At 35.4% G+C, this 17,865-nt stretch overlaps 1 protein-coding gene across 1 annotated transcript in view; it reads left to right on the top strand.

Annotated features, from left to right (window-relative positions):
- Positions 1–9,284, top strand: part of LOC140755412 (cytoplasmic aconitate hydratase) — a 51,536-nt gene extending 42,252 nt beyond the window's left edge. Inside the window, exons 20-22 of the mRNA XM_073090616.1 lie at positions 1,586–1,682; positions 2,798–2,983; positions 8,679–9,284. Of these exons, the coding sequence (XP_072946717.1) occupies positions 1,586–1,682; positions 2,798–2,983; positions 8,679–8,789 (394 nt within the window). The 3' untranslated portion in view covers positions 8,790–9,284. The remainder of the gene's footprint in view (positions 1–1,585; positions 1,683–2,797; positions 2,984–8,678) is intronic.
- Positions 9,285–17,865: the final 8,581 nt, after the last annotated feature.

The raw sequence follows: 17,865 nt of genomic DNA, 5'->3' as shown, positions 1-17,865 counted from the left end.
AAAATAAATAAATGCCAAATATGTCTTTAGAAGGGTGGGTAAACGCCACACATGTTTGTAGGAGAGTTTTTATTCGCCACACATGTTTCTAGGAGAGTTGGTTAATGCCACACATGTTGTAGGAGATTTTATAAACGACACACATGTTTCTGGGAATTAGTTAACGTCACATATTTCTAGGAGGGTTTGTTAATGTCACACATGTTTCTAGGAGAGTTGGTAGACGCCACACATGTTTCTAAGCGAGTTAGTAAACGTCACACCTATTTTTAGTACGGGTAAATTACTAGAAATAATTTAGATTGAAAACAACATTTTTTAAATTTAAGTTCTATAGTCTGATTCATAATTAGGTGTCCAAAATGTAAACAAAGAAATGTCACTGTCAAAGAAACAAAAACTTTAACAAACTCAACAAAAAACTAAAACTTAAACAAATATACACAATTGAACAAATGCGCTATGAAAACGAGAAAACATTCCAGTTCGATCACAGTCACAAAAATGAATAACATCAGCTACAAAACTTAAAAATGACGGCACAAAAAATGTTTTGGAATCCGATTGTGTTACCATTATCACATTTCAATTTTCTACCATAAACTTTTTGTTTTTAATTATTATTACTGTATAGAACGAAATTGAGGTAATATAAATATTAAAAATTGTAAATTGATCTTAATTTATTTAGATTATTATTTTATTATTGTTGTATTACTTTAATATCGTCAAAAATAAGAAACTACCATTTGAAACGTATTTTCTTGATAGGTTTACATTTTGGACACCTAATTATGAATCAGACCATAGACAGTAAGTCCCACGCCTATTTCTACCTAATTTACTTATAGTCAGACTTATTTCTAATCAAGACAGTAAGCACCACACATATTTGTGCGTAAGATACTACTAACTTACTTTCTACTACTAGAAAGTTACTTATTTCTAATTATTTAATAACTAGCTGACCCGGCACACTTGTACCGTCTCAAAATCTATTTATCAAATATATTTCATATAAAATATAGCCTATGTTACCCGTGGATAATGTAGCTTTCGAATGGTGAAAGAATTTTTAAAATCGGTCCAGTAGTTTTTGAGCCTATTCATTACAATTAACAAACAAAGTTTTCCTCTTTATAATATTAGTATAGATTAAGCCGGGTACCTTCTTATGAAAAGTTGTAAACGTCAAACATGATTCTAAGAGAGTCGGTAAACGTGACACATGTTTCTAGGAGAGTTGATATACACCACACATGTTTCTAGGAGAGTTAGTAAACTCCACGCGTTTCCAGAAGAGTTAAGAAACGACACACATGTTTCTGAGAATTGGTTTAAATTAACACCACACATGTTTCTAGGAGGGTTAGTAAACTTCACACATTTTTCAAGGGTATTTGTAAACGCCACACTTATTTCTATACAATTTATTAACATTCAGGCATATTTCTATGCAAGATAGTAAGCACCACACATATTTTTGCGTAAGTTAGTAGTAGAACGTTACTTATTTCTAATGATTTAATTATCATCCCTAAATAGGCTAATACTAAGCTAGTAATACTAATGCTAATTGTTACAGATATGCGAAGGAAGGAGTGCCCTTGATAGCCATAGTGGGGAAGGACTATGGGTCTGGGTCTAGCCGCGATTGGGCCGCTAAGGGACCCTACTTACTGGTAAGTACAATAAACAACACTAACTTATAAATCAAAATTTTGCTTTTCTTTTTAAAGAGTACCTTAAGCTAAGAGATAGTGAGGGATTATGAAGGTGGTAGAACCCTTTGTGGTTCGACTCCGGCGGCACCACCGTCACACCTATTTCTGTTATAACAGCAGTGTAGCGCTGCTGTGTTCCGGTTTGAAGTGTGGTAAGGGAGACAGACTTTTCCAAAGCGTTCCAGCTTAGTCCTCAGGGGTAGCAGCGCATCTGTGGCCGACCTCAGGTAGGAATATCTAATCCTATCTGGGGTTGATTACAGATGTCCATGGCGGCAGTACTTACCATCAGGTGGACTGCATGCTCGTCTGCTACTCTTATATTATAAAAAAAAAACTGGTTTGGAGTATGTCCTCAGGGGTAGCGGCGTATCGGTGGCTGACCTCAGGTAGGAATCTTATCTGGGGTCATTATAGATGTCCATATGGCCACTTACCATCAGGTGGACGCATTATGTATTATTATGTGGCGACCTCCCGCTACTCGACAAGAGATGGCGCCACGAGTATTCTGAATCACGCTATCGAAGTTTTCTAAGAATCTTGCATATATACAAGTTCCGAACTGAGACTGTTGGAGCACGGCCGCTCCCCGGGCATGATCACCTAGCCCACAAGGAGATCTCCCTTTGCCAAAATTATAAGGATAACATTTTAGGAAGTAATTATAAATGACAAACTAAAGAAAAATACTGATTTTGAAGAAAATACATTGTTCGTCCTGTAGTGTCTGTAGTAGACACTGTAGTGTCCATCGAGTGTCCTGATCGAAAATTCGTAAGACTCTCATGTTTGTAGTACTTTTATTCTGTAATAAAAGCAATTTGTGCACATTTATTCCTAACATTCCAAACTATCAAAAATGCACAACTTTAATGTTCAAGTCTTCATTTCTGCCAGCACTCCCGGAGTACAACCCGTTTATTTATTTATTTAAGTAATTATAACGGTATTTGATTGAACATTTACACTAATTAATAATAAGAATTTATACACATCATTAAATAAACACCATTATAAAACGGAATAAACTAAAATTAAAAATAATTTTGTGTTTTTTTTAATATTTTCAGGGAATAAAAGCAGTTATAGCGGAGTCCTTCGAGCGTATCCACCGCTCGAATCTGGTTGGTATGGGCATCATACCCCTGCAGTTCCTCGAAGGTCAGAACGCTGAGACCCTCGGCCTGACAGGATCTGAGGTCTACTCCATAGACGTTCCTGACTCCATCGCTCCTGGTGACCTGGTTACAGTCAAGGTAAGTTCAAATTCTAATTATTTATTTGCTAGAACACAGTTATTATGTACATGTTATAGTCCAGTGTGTTCTAAGGTGGTAGAACCCTCTGGTTCGACTCCGGCGGCACCACCGTCACACCTATTTTTGTTATAACAGCAGAGTTAAGCGCTGCTGTGTTCTGGCTTGAAGGGTGTCCAGCTTAGTCCTCAGGGGTAGCGGCGCATATGTGGCCGACCTCAGGTAGGAATATCTAATCCTATCTGGGGTTGATTACAGATGTCCATGGGCGGCAGTAGCCACTTACCATCAGGTGGACTGCATGCTCGTCTGCTGCTCCTATATTATAAAAAAAAATATAGCGGAAAGTTTTCGATACTATTGATCAGCGATATTTTCCTACGTTCACTATTCTATAGTTCAAAAATGTATCCCTTAGGGCTCGAACACAAAACTGCGATGCGACGCGATGCGAATTCGCAACGCAGAAAATTGCGATGCGAATTGCTGCGATACGATATCGTACGGCATAGCGTCTCCCAGGGTGACCAACAACAACCACTGCGCGATGCGAATCAATTCGCAAGTTCTTGCGATGCGTTGAGCTCGCAAATTTTTACGATGCGACAACGCATCGCAGTTTTGTGTACGAACCCTAACAGATGGCCTTTTTAGAGTTAGTTAATTTCACTTTTGTAATCGATCTTGCGAAAAAAAATGATTTAATTTTGTATTGGTTGATTTTTCGATTTCAATTTCAATCGTCATCCAATCCAACAATTTAACTATTTGCCTAAGCTTGATATCAATATTAGATTGAGGCAAATTGTTAATTTATGTCATACAGTCTTCTAACGATTCCTATGCAAGCATAGTCTATCGTATCCAAAAACAATCCATTTAAGGTTGATTATAGATACTGTATATATATTCTCCTCCGCTCTTATACAAACCCCAGCGTACAAGTGTTAGCGCGATTCAGAGTACAGGTAGCGCCATCTAGTGGTGGTTTGACAAAGTAGAGTTATATGTGTACAGCGCCATCTGTTTTGTTGGACGAAAGTAGCAAACAAGCTGCAATACATTTGACGATGACGTCACTGTCATTCTGACATCTAAATTCAGGGCAAATTTTTTAACTGAACCTTCAAGGCAAAATCTGTAACAATAAGGCCCGTGCCAGACATAGCACAAACATTTGAACACAGTGAAGCACGGGTATTTGAGTATATGTTCAAAGCTTGCTTCAAATATTTGCACTTTGTCGTCTGGTGTCGGTTTTTCGAGCACACATCAAAGCGTTCAAACTTCAAATATGTGCGGAGCTACACATGCGCAAAGTCCAGTTGCTAGGAGACCATGACATGAGTAGAGATGGGCAAAGAACCCGGTTTAAACCCTGTGCAGGGTTTAAACCCAATAAATACCCGTTTATTTACTCCCACTGGGTATTTATCTGGGTGTTTATAAAATGAGTTAATAATCTACACAAAGCTTTTAAAATAGTTCAAATGTTTATTTAATAGATATACTATAGGTTTTTACTGTATTTCTAATGTTTTTACATTTTTAAATATAACATTTTTAGGGGTTCATCTATTTTTATTACATTTTTAATTATTATTTGTTTGAGGAAACAAATATCGCACAACTAAAACAAATAAATATACCTCTCGTATACTATTGCACAGGTGGTGTGGGAATATGGGCATATAATGTAAAATGTAATTCTTACGTAATATCTTAATAATTATAGCTTTAAGAAAAAAAATATAAACATTATTTTATAGAAAATTTTAAGTGCTACAACTTTGGTCCAAGGTACTTTTCGATAAAATTTACCGTTTTCGAGAAAAATCCAGAAAGCCGAAAATTTTGACGTTTGACCCCGAATAAGTGCCGACACACACATCGATGAGGACTTTTAGAACTCTACTTGTGATGGTAAACCCAAGGTCTCTACGGAAATTTAGCTTTATGTTATTTGATTACTATTTTTATGTCTAAATTGACCGGACTATAAAAACTCCTCTATCAAAATGTTTCAATGTCATTTTCTGTAAATTAATTAGAAAAAAGTTAAAAAAAGTCTTCCCAAAGTTTAATCTATTATTGTTATTATCTTTGTTATTTTTGGTTTAACGACAAAAAGTTATAGAACTAAAATTATAGATAAATCAATTTGAAACCATAATTGTTCTTACTAAATTTCTGTGCGACGAATAGTTTGCCTGGTAGAGCGTAAAAACGCTTAGTGCCCCTTTTTTCAAGATGGCGGCCGAGGGACAACAGTTGGGACTCCACAAATTAGGATTTAACTGTACACTGAGCCCTTTACACTAATCATTGACATCTATAAAATAAAATCGGGTCTTCGAAAATTGCAACCCGAATGTAACACATCCGAATGGACTATAACATGACTATAACAGCGTAGTTAAATGAAATATGTGCTTTTAGAGCGCATATTTAGTGAATTGTTTACAATATTATTTTAAAAATGATATTACACGAAGAAAATAAAAATATGAATGACAATAGTTTACACCCGCTGATTGGGTGTTTATTTGGGTTTAAACCCTATTTCACCCAAAATACCCGGTTTAAACCCGTATCCACCCATTGGGTTTAAACCCTCTGCCCATCTCTAGACATGAGGGACATGTTAAAAAATTTAAACAAATAAGTGTTCAAATGTGTGAGCAAAGTCTTTGTTCAAATATTTGTCTATGTCTGGCGCCGGGTGATTTTTTTAAATGGACCTTCATAGCCAAATCTGTAACTATAGGAATAGCGAAAAATGTTGAAAGGAGCTACGAGGGCGATTTTGTTTAAAACGAAAACTGCATCATTTGATTTTTTAGAGACGCTCTTAATATGTAGTCCTGTGTAGTTCGCGAATGAATTAGGTCGAAAAAGCGCTCCCACAGATTAATTACGCAAAGTAGACTATTGAAGGTGGTAGAATCCTTTGTGGTTCGACTCCGGCGGCACCACTATCACATCTATTTCCGATATAACAGCAGTGTAGCGCTGCTGTTCTGGTTTGAAGTGTGGTAAGGCAGACATACTTTTCCGAAGCGTTCCAGCTTAGTCCTCAGGAGTAGCGGCGCATCTGTGGCCGTCCTCAGGTGGTAATATCTAATCCTATCTGGGGTTGGTTAAAGATGTCCATGGGTGGCAGTAGCTTACCATCAGGTGGACTGCATGCTCGTCTGCTACTCATATATCATGAAAGAACCCCGATTTTCCGTTCTGTAGTTCGTAAGCTCCTAACCGAAGAAACGCCGTCATATTTTATATGAATCAATAAGGTTTATCCTGTTTTAGAGCTCAAATATTTTAATTCATGCATACCTTAATCTTGTTTTCATACATAATCTACAAATTGATTCAAAGAAGGCAAGTCAGATCTTTTAGTTCACTTCTTCAACTTCAACTGTTCGGTAAGCAGCTGGGAACTGAAAAACTAAAAGAGCGAAGTAAATTGTGCCACTAAGCGAATCAATTACACCCTCAGTACACATGACATAATTTGAACTCTAATTATCTATAAATAAATAATCATAACACAGCAGCGTTACACACTACACCTCAAATTGTTTCTAAAATAAATAAATAACATTTACCGCACGTAGAGACGCGTTGATCGTTGCAGCATAGTTAAAAACAGTTTATTATTGATCGATTGACGAAATTAACTTAGAGAAACGAAAATTAGCGTTAATGGTAAAACCTTCAACGGCCCACCGCTATATCCAAGAGGCAAGACTCGTTCGGCATGGCTAGGCTGGTGAATTTGTATAGAACGAATCAGTGAACTAGTTCATCTAGGAACCACGAATTATTGAGTCGCTGAGCGAATCCTTTTCGCCCAAGACTCCCGTTTCAAAGTGATTCTAACGATTCCTATGTCGAACATAGTGTATCGTTTACAAAAACATATCTATTTAGGGTTGGTTACAGATACAGTGCACACTTTCTCCTCGGCTCTTATAGGAGCTACGTCGTACAAGTGTTAGCGCGATTCAGGGAACAGGTAGCGCCATCTAGTGATGCTTACAAACAAATATATGCAAACTAGAAACAACGCCATCTATGATCTGTCTTAGTAAATAATAATATGTCATTTGTCCCGCGCAATATGCTATGGCTCGCGGCGGCCATCTTCGTGACGTCACGTTACGTCACTACCGTTTGCAATGGCGGGCGATTGAACATGAAATGTGGAGTTTTTATTTGAGAAACGAAATTTATTATTATTATTACTGTTGTTTTGATTTATTTATGGTTTTGTTTAGTTCTGTTATTGTTTTTGTGTATTTATTTTAAATTAGTGGATAAATATTTAATATTATTATTTGAAATAAATTTGAATTTGAAAAATTCTAAAAAATATTGTTTTGCCCTCTATTACTCTTATAAAGATCTTCCTATAATTTAGCCTGTTACAATTTTATTATAAGTGGCTATCGCCCACGCACATCCACTCCAGCTGGCGGTTGAAGAGCGGCACCACCGCCACACCTATTTCTACCTAATAATAGCAGTGTTAGGCGCTGCTGTGTTCCGGTTTGAAGGGAGTGGTAAGGGAGACAGACTTTTCCGAGGCGTTCCAGCTTAGTCCTCAGGGGTAGCGGCGCATCTGTGGCCGACCTCAGGTAGAAATTTCTAATCCTATCTGGGGTTGATTACAGATGTCCATGGGCGGCAGTAGCCACTTACCATCAGGTGGACTGTATGCTCGTCTGCTACTCCTATATTATAAAAAAAAAAAGCTAAGATTATAATAAATAAGTCAATATATAAATATATTCCTACCCGATGTTGGTCACAGTTGAGTTGTAAAAATGAGACTTTCTACACTCACAGGGGATCCTGTGCCATGTCCATGGACATAAACACCCAGACCCAAGAAGTCCCAATTGTCTGATTCTGACCGGTGATCGAACTCGGCACCCTCTGCGCTTCAGACCGGGCTCTGGAGATGTTAAAAAATAATCGATTTTTATTTTATTCGATTATTTTCTTATAATCGATTTTTACAGTAACATTAATCGTTTTTTTATAAATTGATTATACGAATTACGTGTTTCTATCTATTTTTAGAAACAGTTCGTATCTATGCAAACTCTCTGAATATGAATTAAGTTCATACTTATAAGTTGATGAAATAAAAACGGTGCCATGCCGGTGCCGGTGTAATTTATATTTACAATCATATTAATCGATTTATAAAAAATGATTATAAGATTATAATTTTTTTTTATAATATAGGGGTAGCAGACGAGCATACAGTCCACCTGATGGTAAGTGGCTACTGCCGCCCATGGACATCTGTAATCAACCCCAGATAGGATTAGATCTTCCCACCTAAGGTCGGCCACAGATGCGCTGCTACCCCTGAGGACTAAGCTGGAACGCCTCGGAAAAGTATGTCTCCCTTACCACACCCTTCAAACCGGAACACAGCAGCGCCTAACACTGCTGTTATTAGGTAGAAATAGGTGTGGCGGTGGTGCCGCCGGAGTCGAACCACAAAGGGTTCTACCACCTTCAATAATCGATAAAATAAAATCGATTATTTTTAACGTCTCTACCGGGGGTCGTAGTCGGGTTTTTTGTTTTTAAAATATATATTTTTATAACTTGGACTTATTATAATTATGAAGTAAATTGCATATATATCTGTAAATAATGTATATTTTCTTTACAGGTGGACGATGGCAAGGCATTCCAAGTAAAAGTCCGTTTTGACACAGAAGTCGATCTGACATACTTCAAAAATGGCGGCATCCTCAACTACATGATCAGGAAGATGCTGTGAAAATAAATATTTATACTTAAATAAAATAATGAGGGTCATATTTTGTAAATAATATACTTTTCTGTTTATTTTGAAGTTATATTTTGTTGGAACTTTTTGTAAGGGAGATATACTTATCCGTTCTTTAGTTCTCAGGGGTAGCTGTGGCTGACCTCAGGTAGAAATGTTATCCGAGTTTGAATACAGATGTCCATACGGCAGTAACTTACTAACAGGTGGACTGCATGCTTGTCTGCTACTCCTATATTATAAAAAAGAGTTGTTTTAACTAAGTCTGCACAAAAGGGTATAAATAAGAAAGTCATTTTTGTATTTATTTTATTTATCAGAGAGTTGTCACAAATTACTTTTTAATATAAATTAAATGAAGTTAACAATAAATTGATTATTAATCTTTGTTAAACTATGTCATAACCAATATAATGATTAACCAATGCATTATCTTATATATAAAATTCTCGTGTCACAATGTTAGTTACCGTACTCCTCCGAAACGGCGGCTGGAAGATAATTTTCACCAAATTTTATATGCATATTCAGTAGGTCTGAGAATCGGCTACTATCTATTTTTATACCCCTAAGTGATAAGGGTTGTTCACCCTTAACATTTTTTTATTTACATGGCAACACAACGTTTGCCGGGTCAGATAGTAATCAATAAAATTGTATTATTGTATAATTTCTTAAAACAAAACTGTATAATAGTAGTAATATTTTTAAGTGCAATTATGATGTCTAATAATTATTTCATTCGTAAAGAAATATTTAAAAATATTTTAATGAATACTGTCGTTTTCATGTGACGATATGCGTAAAATTTAACTTTCACCCTCACATCTAATGGAATATAACTTTAAAATAAAAATATATAATATATCATGGTATATAAAAGATAAAATCGTATATATTCATCACAGTGTAATGACAAAATGAAGATTGTTTTATTAGATTCTATAAATATTAGATACAAACTGAGTTTTATAATTTTATTTTAATATCGAAAATATATATGCTTCAGATTTTTTATTAACTGACTTCAAAAAAAGAGGAGGTTTGATGTTTTTTTTTATAACCAAACTTATGAAAGGTATTATTTGAAACTTGCTTCTAATTTAAAAATATGATTCTGTTAAAAATATATATATATATAAAATTTATTTTATTTTTATTAAACACAGTTTGTATCGAATATTAAATTTTGACTTGTTTTTTTTTTCTTTTGAGAAATTGCTTTAGCATTTTTTTGTATTTTATCTGTAATAAAGCTCCATAGATTTTGTTACTCTTTTTTATTATAGATTACTATAAACAACTTTTTTTATTACTATACTCTACTCTTTTTTTTTTCTCATAGCTTTAGCATTTTTGTTATATCTGTAGTTTATTATAAAATAAAATATTCCACAACTTTCCTCTATATGCTAAAAGAAGGTGTTATATGTCACGAAAGATAATTAAAAATGTGTAGTCCGCGTAAAACTGCTAGTCCCCTCTGAATATAGAAATGAATCGCGTCGCCATAGCAAATTGTATGACTACACCTGCTCGCAACTTCAGAGCGGACTAGTAGTTTAGCGAGGACGTTACAATCCTAACATTATAAATGTGAATGTGTGTTTGTTTGTTACACTTTCACGTCATAACTACATAACCGATTGCCATGAAATGTACACACGTTGTCAGGGGTACAGAAAAGGACATACGATAGCTTTTGTCCCGAAAAAAGTACCTGAGGGCATAGATTAGTAAAGATTACTCACTCCTAACAAGAAAATGTACCCAGTTTTGAGAATTGAAATTGTCGCGTAAAAAAGGTTTTGCCACGTCTCCGTGCTAAAATGTTCCTAAAATATTTGAAATAATTATTTATTTATTACGTAAATTACGCAGTATTAGTTATTTATTCGTAAATTTTCTCTAAAAATGTTTTTATTTGTCAAGAATTAAAAAAACGAACTTACTAATAAGCCGTTTGTGGCTTCATTCAATTTCAAGGCGGTGAAGTATCTTTACTAATCTATGCCTGAGGGATAGATAAAAACAACTTTTAAAGTGTCAATAGATAGTAGAATCCATTATTTGACGTTAATCTTTATAAATAACAAATTTATCAATAATAGCTTAGTGGTTAAGATCGGCCTCTTGATCTAGGGGTCCGAGGTTCAAATCCCAGGCACCTGATTTTTCAAAGTTATGTGCGTTAAGTTAATTATCACTTGTTTAAACGGCGAAGGAGAACATCGTGAGCAAACCTGCATACCTGAGAAATCTTAAAAAAGCTCTCAAAGGTATGTGAAGTCTACCAATCCGCACTTGTCCAGCGCGGTGGACTATGGCCTAATCCTCATTCTGAGAGACCCGTGCCCAGCAGTGGGACAGTAATGGGTTGATGATGACGATGAACAAATTAATCTTTTATTATGAACTTAAAGACAATTTTATCACTTCTCAAATTGTATAATCATCCCAACCTTTGATATAAAACCGCGGGTTAAACCTTGTTTAATCTTATTCAAAGAAAATGTACTACAAAAACAATAAGTAATACTCCTTCAAAATAGTTTAGAACATCCATTCCGTATAAACTCCCAATTTATACTCCAATAATACTTCTTATATACTATTTTAAGTCCCACTCAGTTTAATTATAAATGACTCGAACTAAATATGACTAAAATTAGTCAATATCTCTTTTATCCCAACAAAAAACGTTACACGCTTGGAACTTGTATACTCCAAACCTTGAAAGCGAACTAAACAAAGACTAATGTTAGTCGAAATAGTTTTTATTTTAATGAGAATCGTTTGCAACACGGCACTTGCAAATACCAAATACAAATACAAATGTGGACGCGTCGCAAATTTGCGGCGAATAACCTTTGATTTCCTAAGAACCGACACCATGGGATCGGCTACAAGCGCTTGCTTTAACAAAAACAAACGTTCTGTCATCATATTCATATTTGTAACGGTTTGTGTAGTAAGGGAGACTTTTCAGATGCATTTTAGTTCTCAGGGGTAGCGGCGCGGTGGCCGACCTCAGGTAATCTCAGGAATCTATTCCCATCTGGGGTTGATTATAAATGTCCATGTACAGTAGCCACTTACCATCAGGTGGATAGCATGCTCGTCTGCTACTCCTATATTATAAACAAATGCGGCATAATTATCTACTGTGAAGTTGTTACACTATAAAAGTAATAATGAATAATTTTATCTTTTTAAGTTATCCGAAATCAGACTGTAAAAAAAAAATATTCGATATGTTGTACGCATACCCAAAAATAGTATAAAAACGCCTTATATGTTGTTCGTACTTAGATATATTTACAAATATATATTTTAATTAAAAATATAAGTCAAATTGGGTAACTTTGAATTCTGCTACTTAACAATTATTTTTGATTAAATTTTGGTCAGCTTTCTTATTAAAATTATTAAGAGAATCCTATCACTTATAAAAATAATTGTATATTTTATAGATCTTTATTTTATTTAAGTTTAACAACAATATAAATTTAAACAATAAACTATTTAACACTATTTAAAATAAAACTTCCATCGAGCAACATAGGGACTCTTTTGGATAATTCCACTTTGTCCCTATGTGTGTGTCTGCGTCTTGGCTTAAAAATAAATGAGCCACATCGTTGTGTCTGTGGAGAAGGCGTCGGTCAGTCGGGTCATCACGGTCTGTCGTGTCAACGCAGTGCCGGCCGTATGTCGCGCCACGCAAGCATCAACGATGTCATCCGTCGGGCCCTTGTCACCATCAACGTACCGGCCACTCTAGAGCCGAAAGTGCGTGATGATGGCAAGCGGCCTGATGGATTGACACTCGTGCCCTGGAAACAGCGGAGGTCCTTGGTATGGGATGCTACATGTGTTGATACCATGGCTCCATCTCATATACAGGCGACCTCGATGCGTGCTGGAGCGGCGGCTGAATCTGCTGAGACTGTGAAGCGGCGCAAATATGCTAACATCTCACAGAGTTACATGTTTGTGCCTTTCGCAGTCGAGACGATGGGACCGTGGGGACCAGAAGCGAAGCATTTCTATAAAGAATTGTCTTCGCGCCTGATTGAGGCCTCCGGTGACCCAAGAGCTGGAGCTTACCTCGGCCAACAAATTAATTTGTCAATTCAGCGAGGTAATGCTGCTAGTATCTTGGGTACACTTCCACGGGGCAGCGATTTGGCTCATTTATTTTATTTATAAATTTTAGTGTTAATTGTATTAGTTATATTTTATTAAAATACAAATATTTTGTTGATATTTTAATTGGAGAAAGTATAATTGCTCATGAAGAACATAGAACAAAATAATATTTAAAGAAGTTACAAATTTTCAATGTTACCCAAATTGATTTTTATTAAATGTAATTTGAATATTGCATCTTTAGAATTACAATGATCTAAGTGCAGAAAGTGGTAAAACTGATTTATGAACAAACTACACAATTGTTATATCAACAAAATTCGAAATGCTTAAAATATATATATGTCCTAAACTATGTATACTAAAATTTAGACGAATCCAACGACACCTCATATGTTAAACTAAATTAGCAGTGTTAAGCGCTGCTGTATTCTGGTTTGAAGTGTGTCCGAGGCGTTCCAGCTTGGTCCTCAGGGATAACGCATCTGTGGCCGACCTCGGGTAGGAATCTAATCTTATCTGGGGTTGATTACAGATTTTGACGAGCTGCAGTACTTACCATCAGGTGGACTACATGCTCGTCTGCTACTCCTATATTATAGAACTTACATTGTAATTCTGAAGTTTCGTTATTATGTTTAATTATATATAAAGGTTGTAATTATTGTTTATTGTGGGATCGGGACCTCTTCAAAATGGTTTCTATTATACTTTATAGCTTAAAATATACCAGTTTACAATTTTAATAAAGTTTTTTGGTTTCAATGAAACTATGTTTTATCTCAAAATCGTGAAATAAAATGGTCAAAGTCCTCCCTTTTACAAAAAAATGTAACCTTCTTCAAACGTGAAGCAGTTCTGCATTTCGGTGTGTGGGGGTGGATGACTGACTTACAAATAAGGTGGCTACATATAAGGTCTTCAGGACTGGCGAATGTGATCGGCTTTAGGTAGAACCTGTTCTATATAGAGTTGGTTACAGATGTCCATACAGTGACTTACCATCAGGTGGACCCCTTTGCTACGAATAATATGAAATACAGCGCGGCTTTGCTGCAACTATCTCCACTGTAACGTTGATACTCTAATTATTTTCAAAATATTAAAATTAAACTATCATCAGCAATAAAAAATTATAAATGTATTTGTTGTGTCATAGAGTTTAAATGATTACAAGTAAACGAATTTGTTACAGACACTGACCGTGTCGTGTCAGACATAATTATTTTATTTTCAAACAATATTTAGCCAAGCACAGACAGTATCTAGTTATGTATGGTCGTGTTACGGAAGATATGAATACGTTCATCACATTGTATAGAACGGTATGTGTCTGTTTTACCATGGTACGTGTCTGACACGTGCGATGTCCGTAGATCTACGCTTGTTATTAATACCCGATGTTGTGCGTATCGAAGATACTAATTTGGCAATCTGGCATACAGATATAGGTAGGTACTCTTCGATCTTAGTACGATAGACATTACAAAGACTAATAACGACGTATGTAGTGTGATGTAATTAGTTTTTAAAGAACTTCAAAAAAGTAAATTTTGTATTCGACCATTATCCAGGGCCGGATTTAGAGGTCTAGAGGCCTTGGGGCAAGAAACGTGTGGAGGCCCCCTGGCCCCAAATTATTTTCCGAATAAAATGAACAATTTTTTCAGTCAACAATATATATTTTTATTGTGAAACGCAGGTAGATTCTTCTAGTATTCATGTTTGTACAAAGTATTTAAAAAAGTTCCTAGTATTTAAAAACGTGATCCAGAAACCTGTTCCGCCTAGTCCCATAAAGTCTCATTAGTCCCATAAAGTACAATGCCTTAAACGTGTCATGAAATAGCGCGACGAGCAAAAAAAAAAACTGGAACCGTGTCATGAGCCAGCCGGCGCGACGAGCAAAAAAAAAGTCCGATATGCTACCTAGTCCGGGAAGTGTTCCAGTATATACGCCTCACCTCTACTATTGTGGGGACCCCTCTTTTGTAGTTGCCCTCCCTTAAATCCGGCCCTGCCATTATGTATGTCCACCATTTTCTCAAAAACTTCACATCCAACTTGGATGGGGGTTTTAATTTATAATTTAATTCGAAATAAGTTGAGGATTAACATGAGTAAGTCAATCGCCACATTATAAACTTGTTTATTATGAAACTACACCAAAACAAATATTGTTTATATACTAACAAGTCTGTTTATAGAAATGAAGTATGGATAAACAATATCAATTAATAGTATTGCAGTCATTTTAATCAGTTGTTAGTATTCAGTGGTATTGTGTTTGAAATAGGTTATGAATTAAGTACATAGTATAAATAATTGATAACAGAAATCTCACGAAATTATGCTTAAAGATTAAATTTACCAATGTAGACGATAATAAACTTTATAAAGTGTGCAACTTGTATCAAAATTTAAAAATAGTTTAATTATTTTAAATAGATTTATTGGACTTTATGGCGTAGAGGATAATAAGGTGTAACATAGGCTATGTTTTATTTTACATATTTGCAGCAGTAACTTATAAAAACCACCAAAAAATAATACAATTCTTATAACCGAATTAAATACATAAAAATAAATATTCAATTTTAGAAAAGTAGGTACTTAACTCAACTGTTCCTTAATTTGAAAACAAAAACAAAAATAATGATCCATAAATCTTTTTAATATAATAAAGTAATGTTATAAATATAGGAAATAAATAAAAAATACTAAAATGTTATTAATAATATTTTTAACAATCATGTTGTCACATGATGAAGGAGTTATGTCCATGGATCCTACAACAAAAGATCTAGTCACTCCAATCAAGCAATATGGTGAAGGTTGTGGCTATGAGGTAAGATTTAGTCCAAAATATGTAATAAAGATGTAAACGTCGCATGTTGCACATTGAATATATGTTGAAGGTGAAAGAACGCTTTGTGGTTCGACTCCGGTGGCACCACCGCCACGCCTATTTCTGCCTCATAACAGCAGTGTTAAACGCTGCTGTGTTCTCGTTTGAAGGGTGTAGTAAGGAAGACATACCTATTCAGGACGTTCCGATTAAGTCCTCAGGGTTAACAACACATCTGTAGCTAATCTCGGGTAGGACTCTTTTCTGGGATTGATTACAGATGTCCTTGGGCAACAGTAGCCACTTACCATCAGGTGGACTGCTTACTTGTCTGCTCCTCTGATATTATAAATAAAATTATAGTGAAAAGTATTTTTTTTTACATTTCATTGTGTGCTATATGAGCTTGATATGTGACGTTATATTCTGAGTCCACGCGAATGAAGTCGCAGACAAAGCTTTTAATAATAGAGTCCGCACCAAACTTCTAGTCCGCTCTGAATATAGAAACGAGTCCCCCCTGACACCCGTCCGCTGCCGTGCCTTTACATTGCTACGGAGTATATGCTTGTAGTTGTGTTCGACCGCATTTGCTCTCTGACTACGCCTGCGCGCAACGTATCATAAATTAACAAATAGGTATATTTCCAGGCATGTCCCAGCCCCTACGAGGGTATGATAAACGTCCACATAGTGCCCTACTCGCATGCTGAGGTAGGCTACACCAAGACCTTCGACGATCATTACACTGGGCGTAAGTAAATTATGGTTTATGATACATCATCAACCCATTATAGTCCGTGTCAAACTGCTAGTCCGCTCTGAAGTTGTTGCGAGCAGGTGTAGTCATACAATGTGCTATGGCGACGCGATTCATTTCTATATTCAGAGCGGACTGGCAGTTTTAAGCGGACTATACTGTCCCACTGGTGGGCACTCCTCTCCTCGCAGAACGAGAAGGATTATGACTAACATTCGGCATTTATAATTAATTACCACGCTTGTATGTATGTAACGGAATCTTTGAACTCGATTTTTACCCACTTTGAATGGTCCGATTAATTTAAAATGTTGAACACTTATCAAGAACCGATGACAATACACGATTTTAATAATTTTATCCTATTCTCCTCATCAGGATCGTCAGGAATCAGGATTTACGATTTTCCTTGTGCGATTTTAGCGTGGTTTTTAGTTTTTAAACTATACTTAATTTTATATTTTGCTTTCGATTTTTGCCTATAGTCCGACAAACTTTTCTGTGCGTGTATCGAGGGCGCCACTGTCCATCATAATGTTACCAGGATGTCAACATTACCAATGAAGTGGAAAAATTATCGACTATTTATCAATATTTAATTTTAACATATCATGTAAAGTTTCTGATAGGAATGTAAAAAATATTGACAAATAATATAAATTATACTACGTTAAGATAGTAATTTTTACTTAGTGAAATTGGAAATGCTCATAAAGTTGACAGAAAAAAATATCGGATAAGAATTAAAGTGGAATTTTCTACCGAAATTCCAAACTTTTTTTCCGATGCTACGGAAGTCCTCGTGATGGCTGCCTCATATTTAATCATTTTAGTTCTAATCTAAATTACTATTACGATCAGAAGCCCACGAAATTATTTCAATAATATTTCAGATGACGAGTTTTATGCTAAGAGCAATATAAATATGAGAAGGATATTGGATACTACACTTGGAGAACTGTGGAGTCAACCACATAGACGGTAAGTGAACATTTCCTTTACACTAGGGATGGGAGAATCAATGAATGAAAATTCGATTATAATAGTTTTCTTTTTTTCCAAATCTTTTTATACATTATTGTACAAATAATCGAATATTACGCGATTTTTGAAAATCTATGCAAAATTGGCCGGCGAAAAAAGTCGTCATAAGTAACCCTGAAATTGACTTCATGTAATTTACTCTCAATTAAAATAATCGATAAAAAATCGATTACTATATTTCTTTTATTACACAAAAATAATCGATTATGATAAATATCGATTAATTTTTAACACCTTTCTCTGTAAAAGGTTAAAAAGTATAA

The sequence above is a fragment of the Epargyreus clarus genome, unplaced genomic scaffold (genome assembly GCF_041222505.1).
Source record: "Epargyreus clarus isolate Ecla_fem2 unplaced genomic scaffold, WU_Ecla_fem_2.2 ptg000033l, whole genome shotgun sequence".
Classification (NCBI taxonomy): Eukaryota; Metazoa; Arthropoda; class Insecta; order Lepidoptera; family Hesperiidae; genus Epargyreus; species Epargyreus clarus.
Note: the sequence above shows the minus strand (reverse complement) of the source record. Positions and strands in the feature narration are given on the sequence as shown.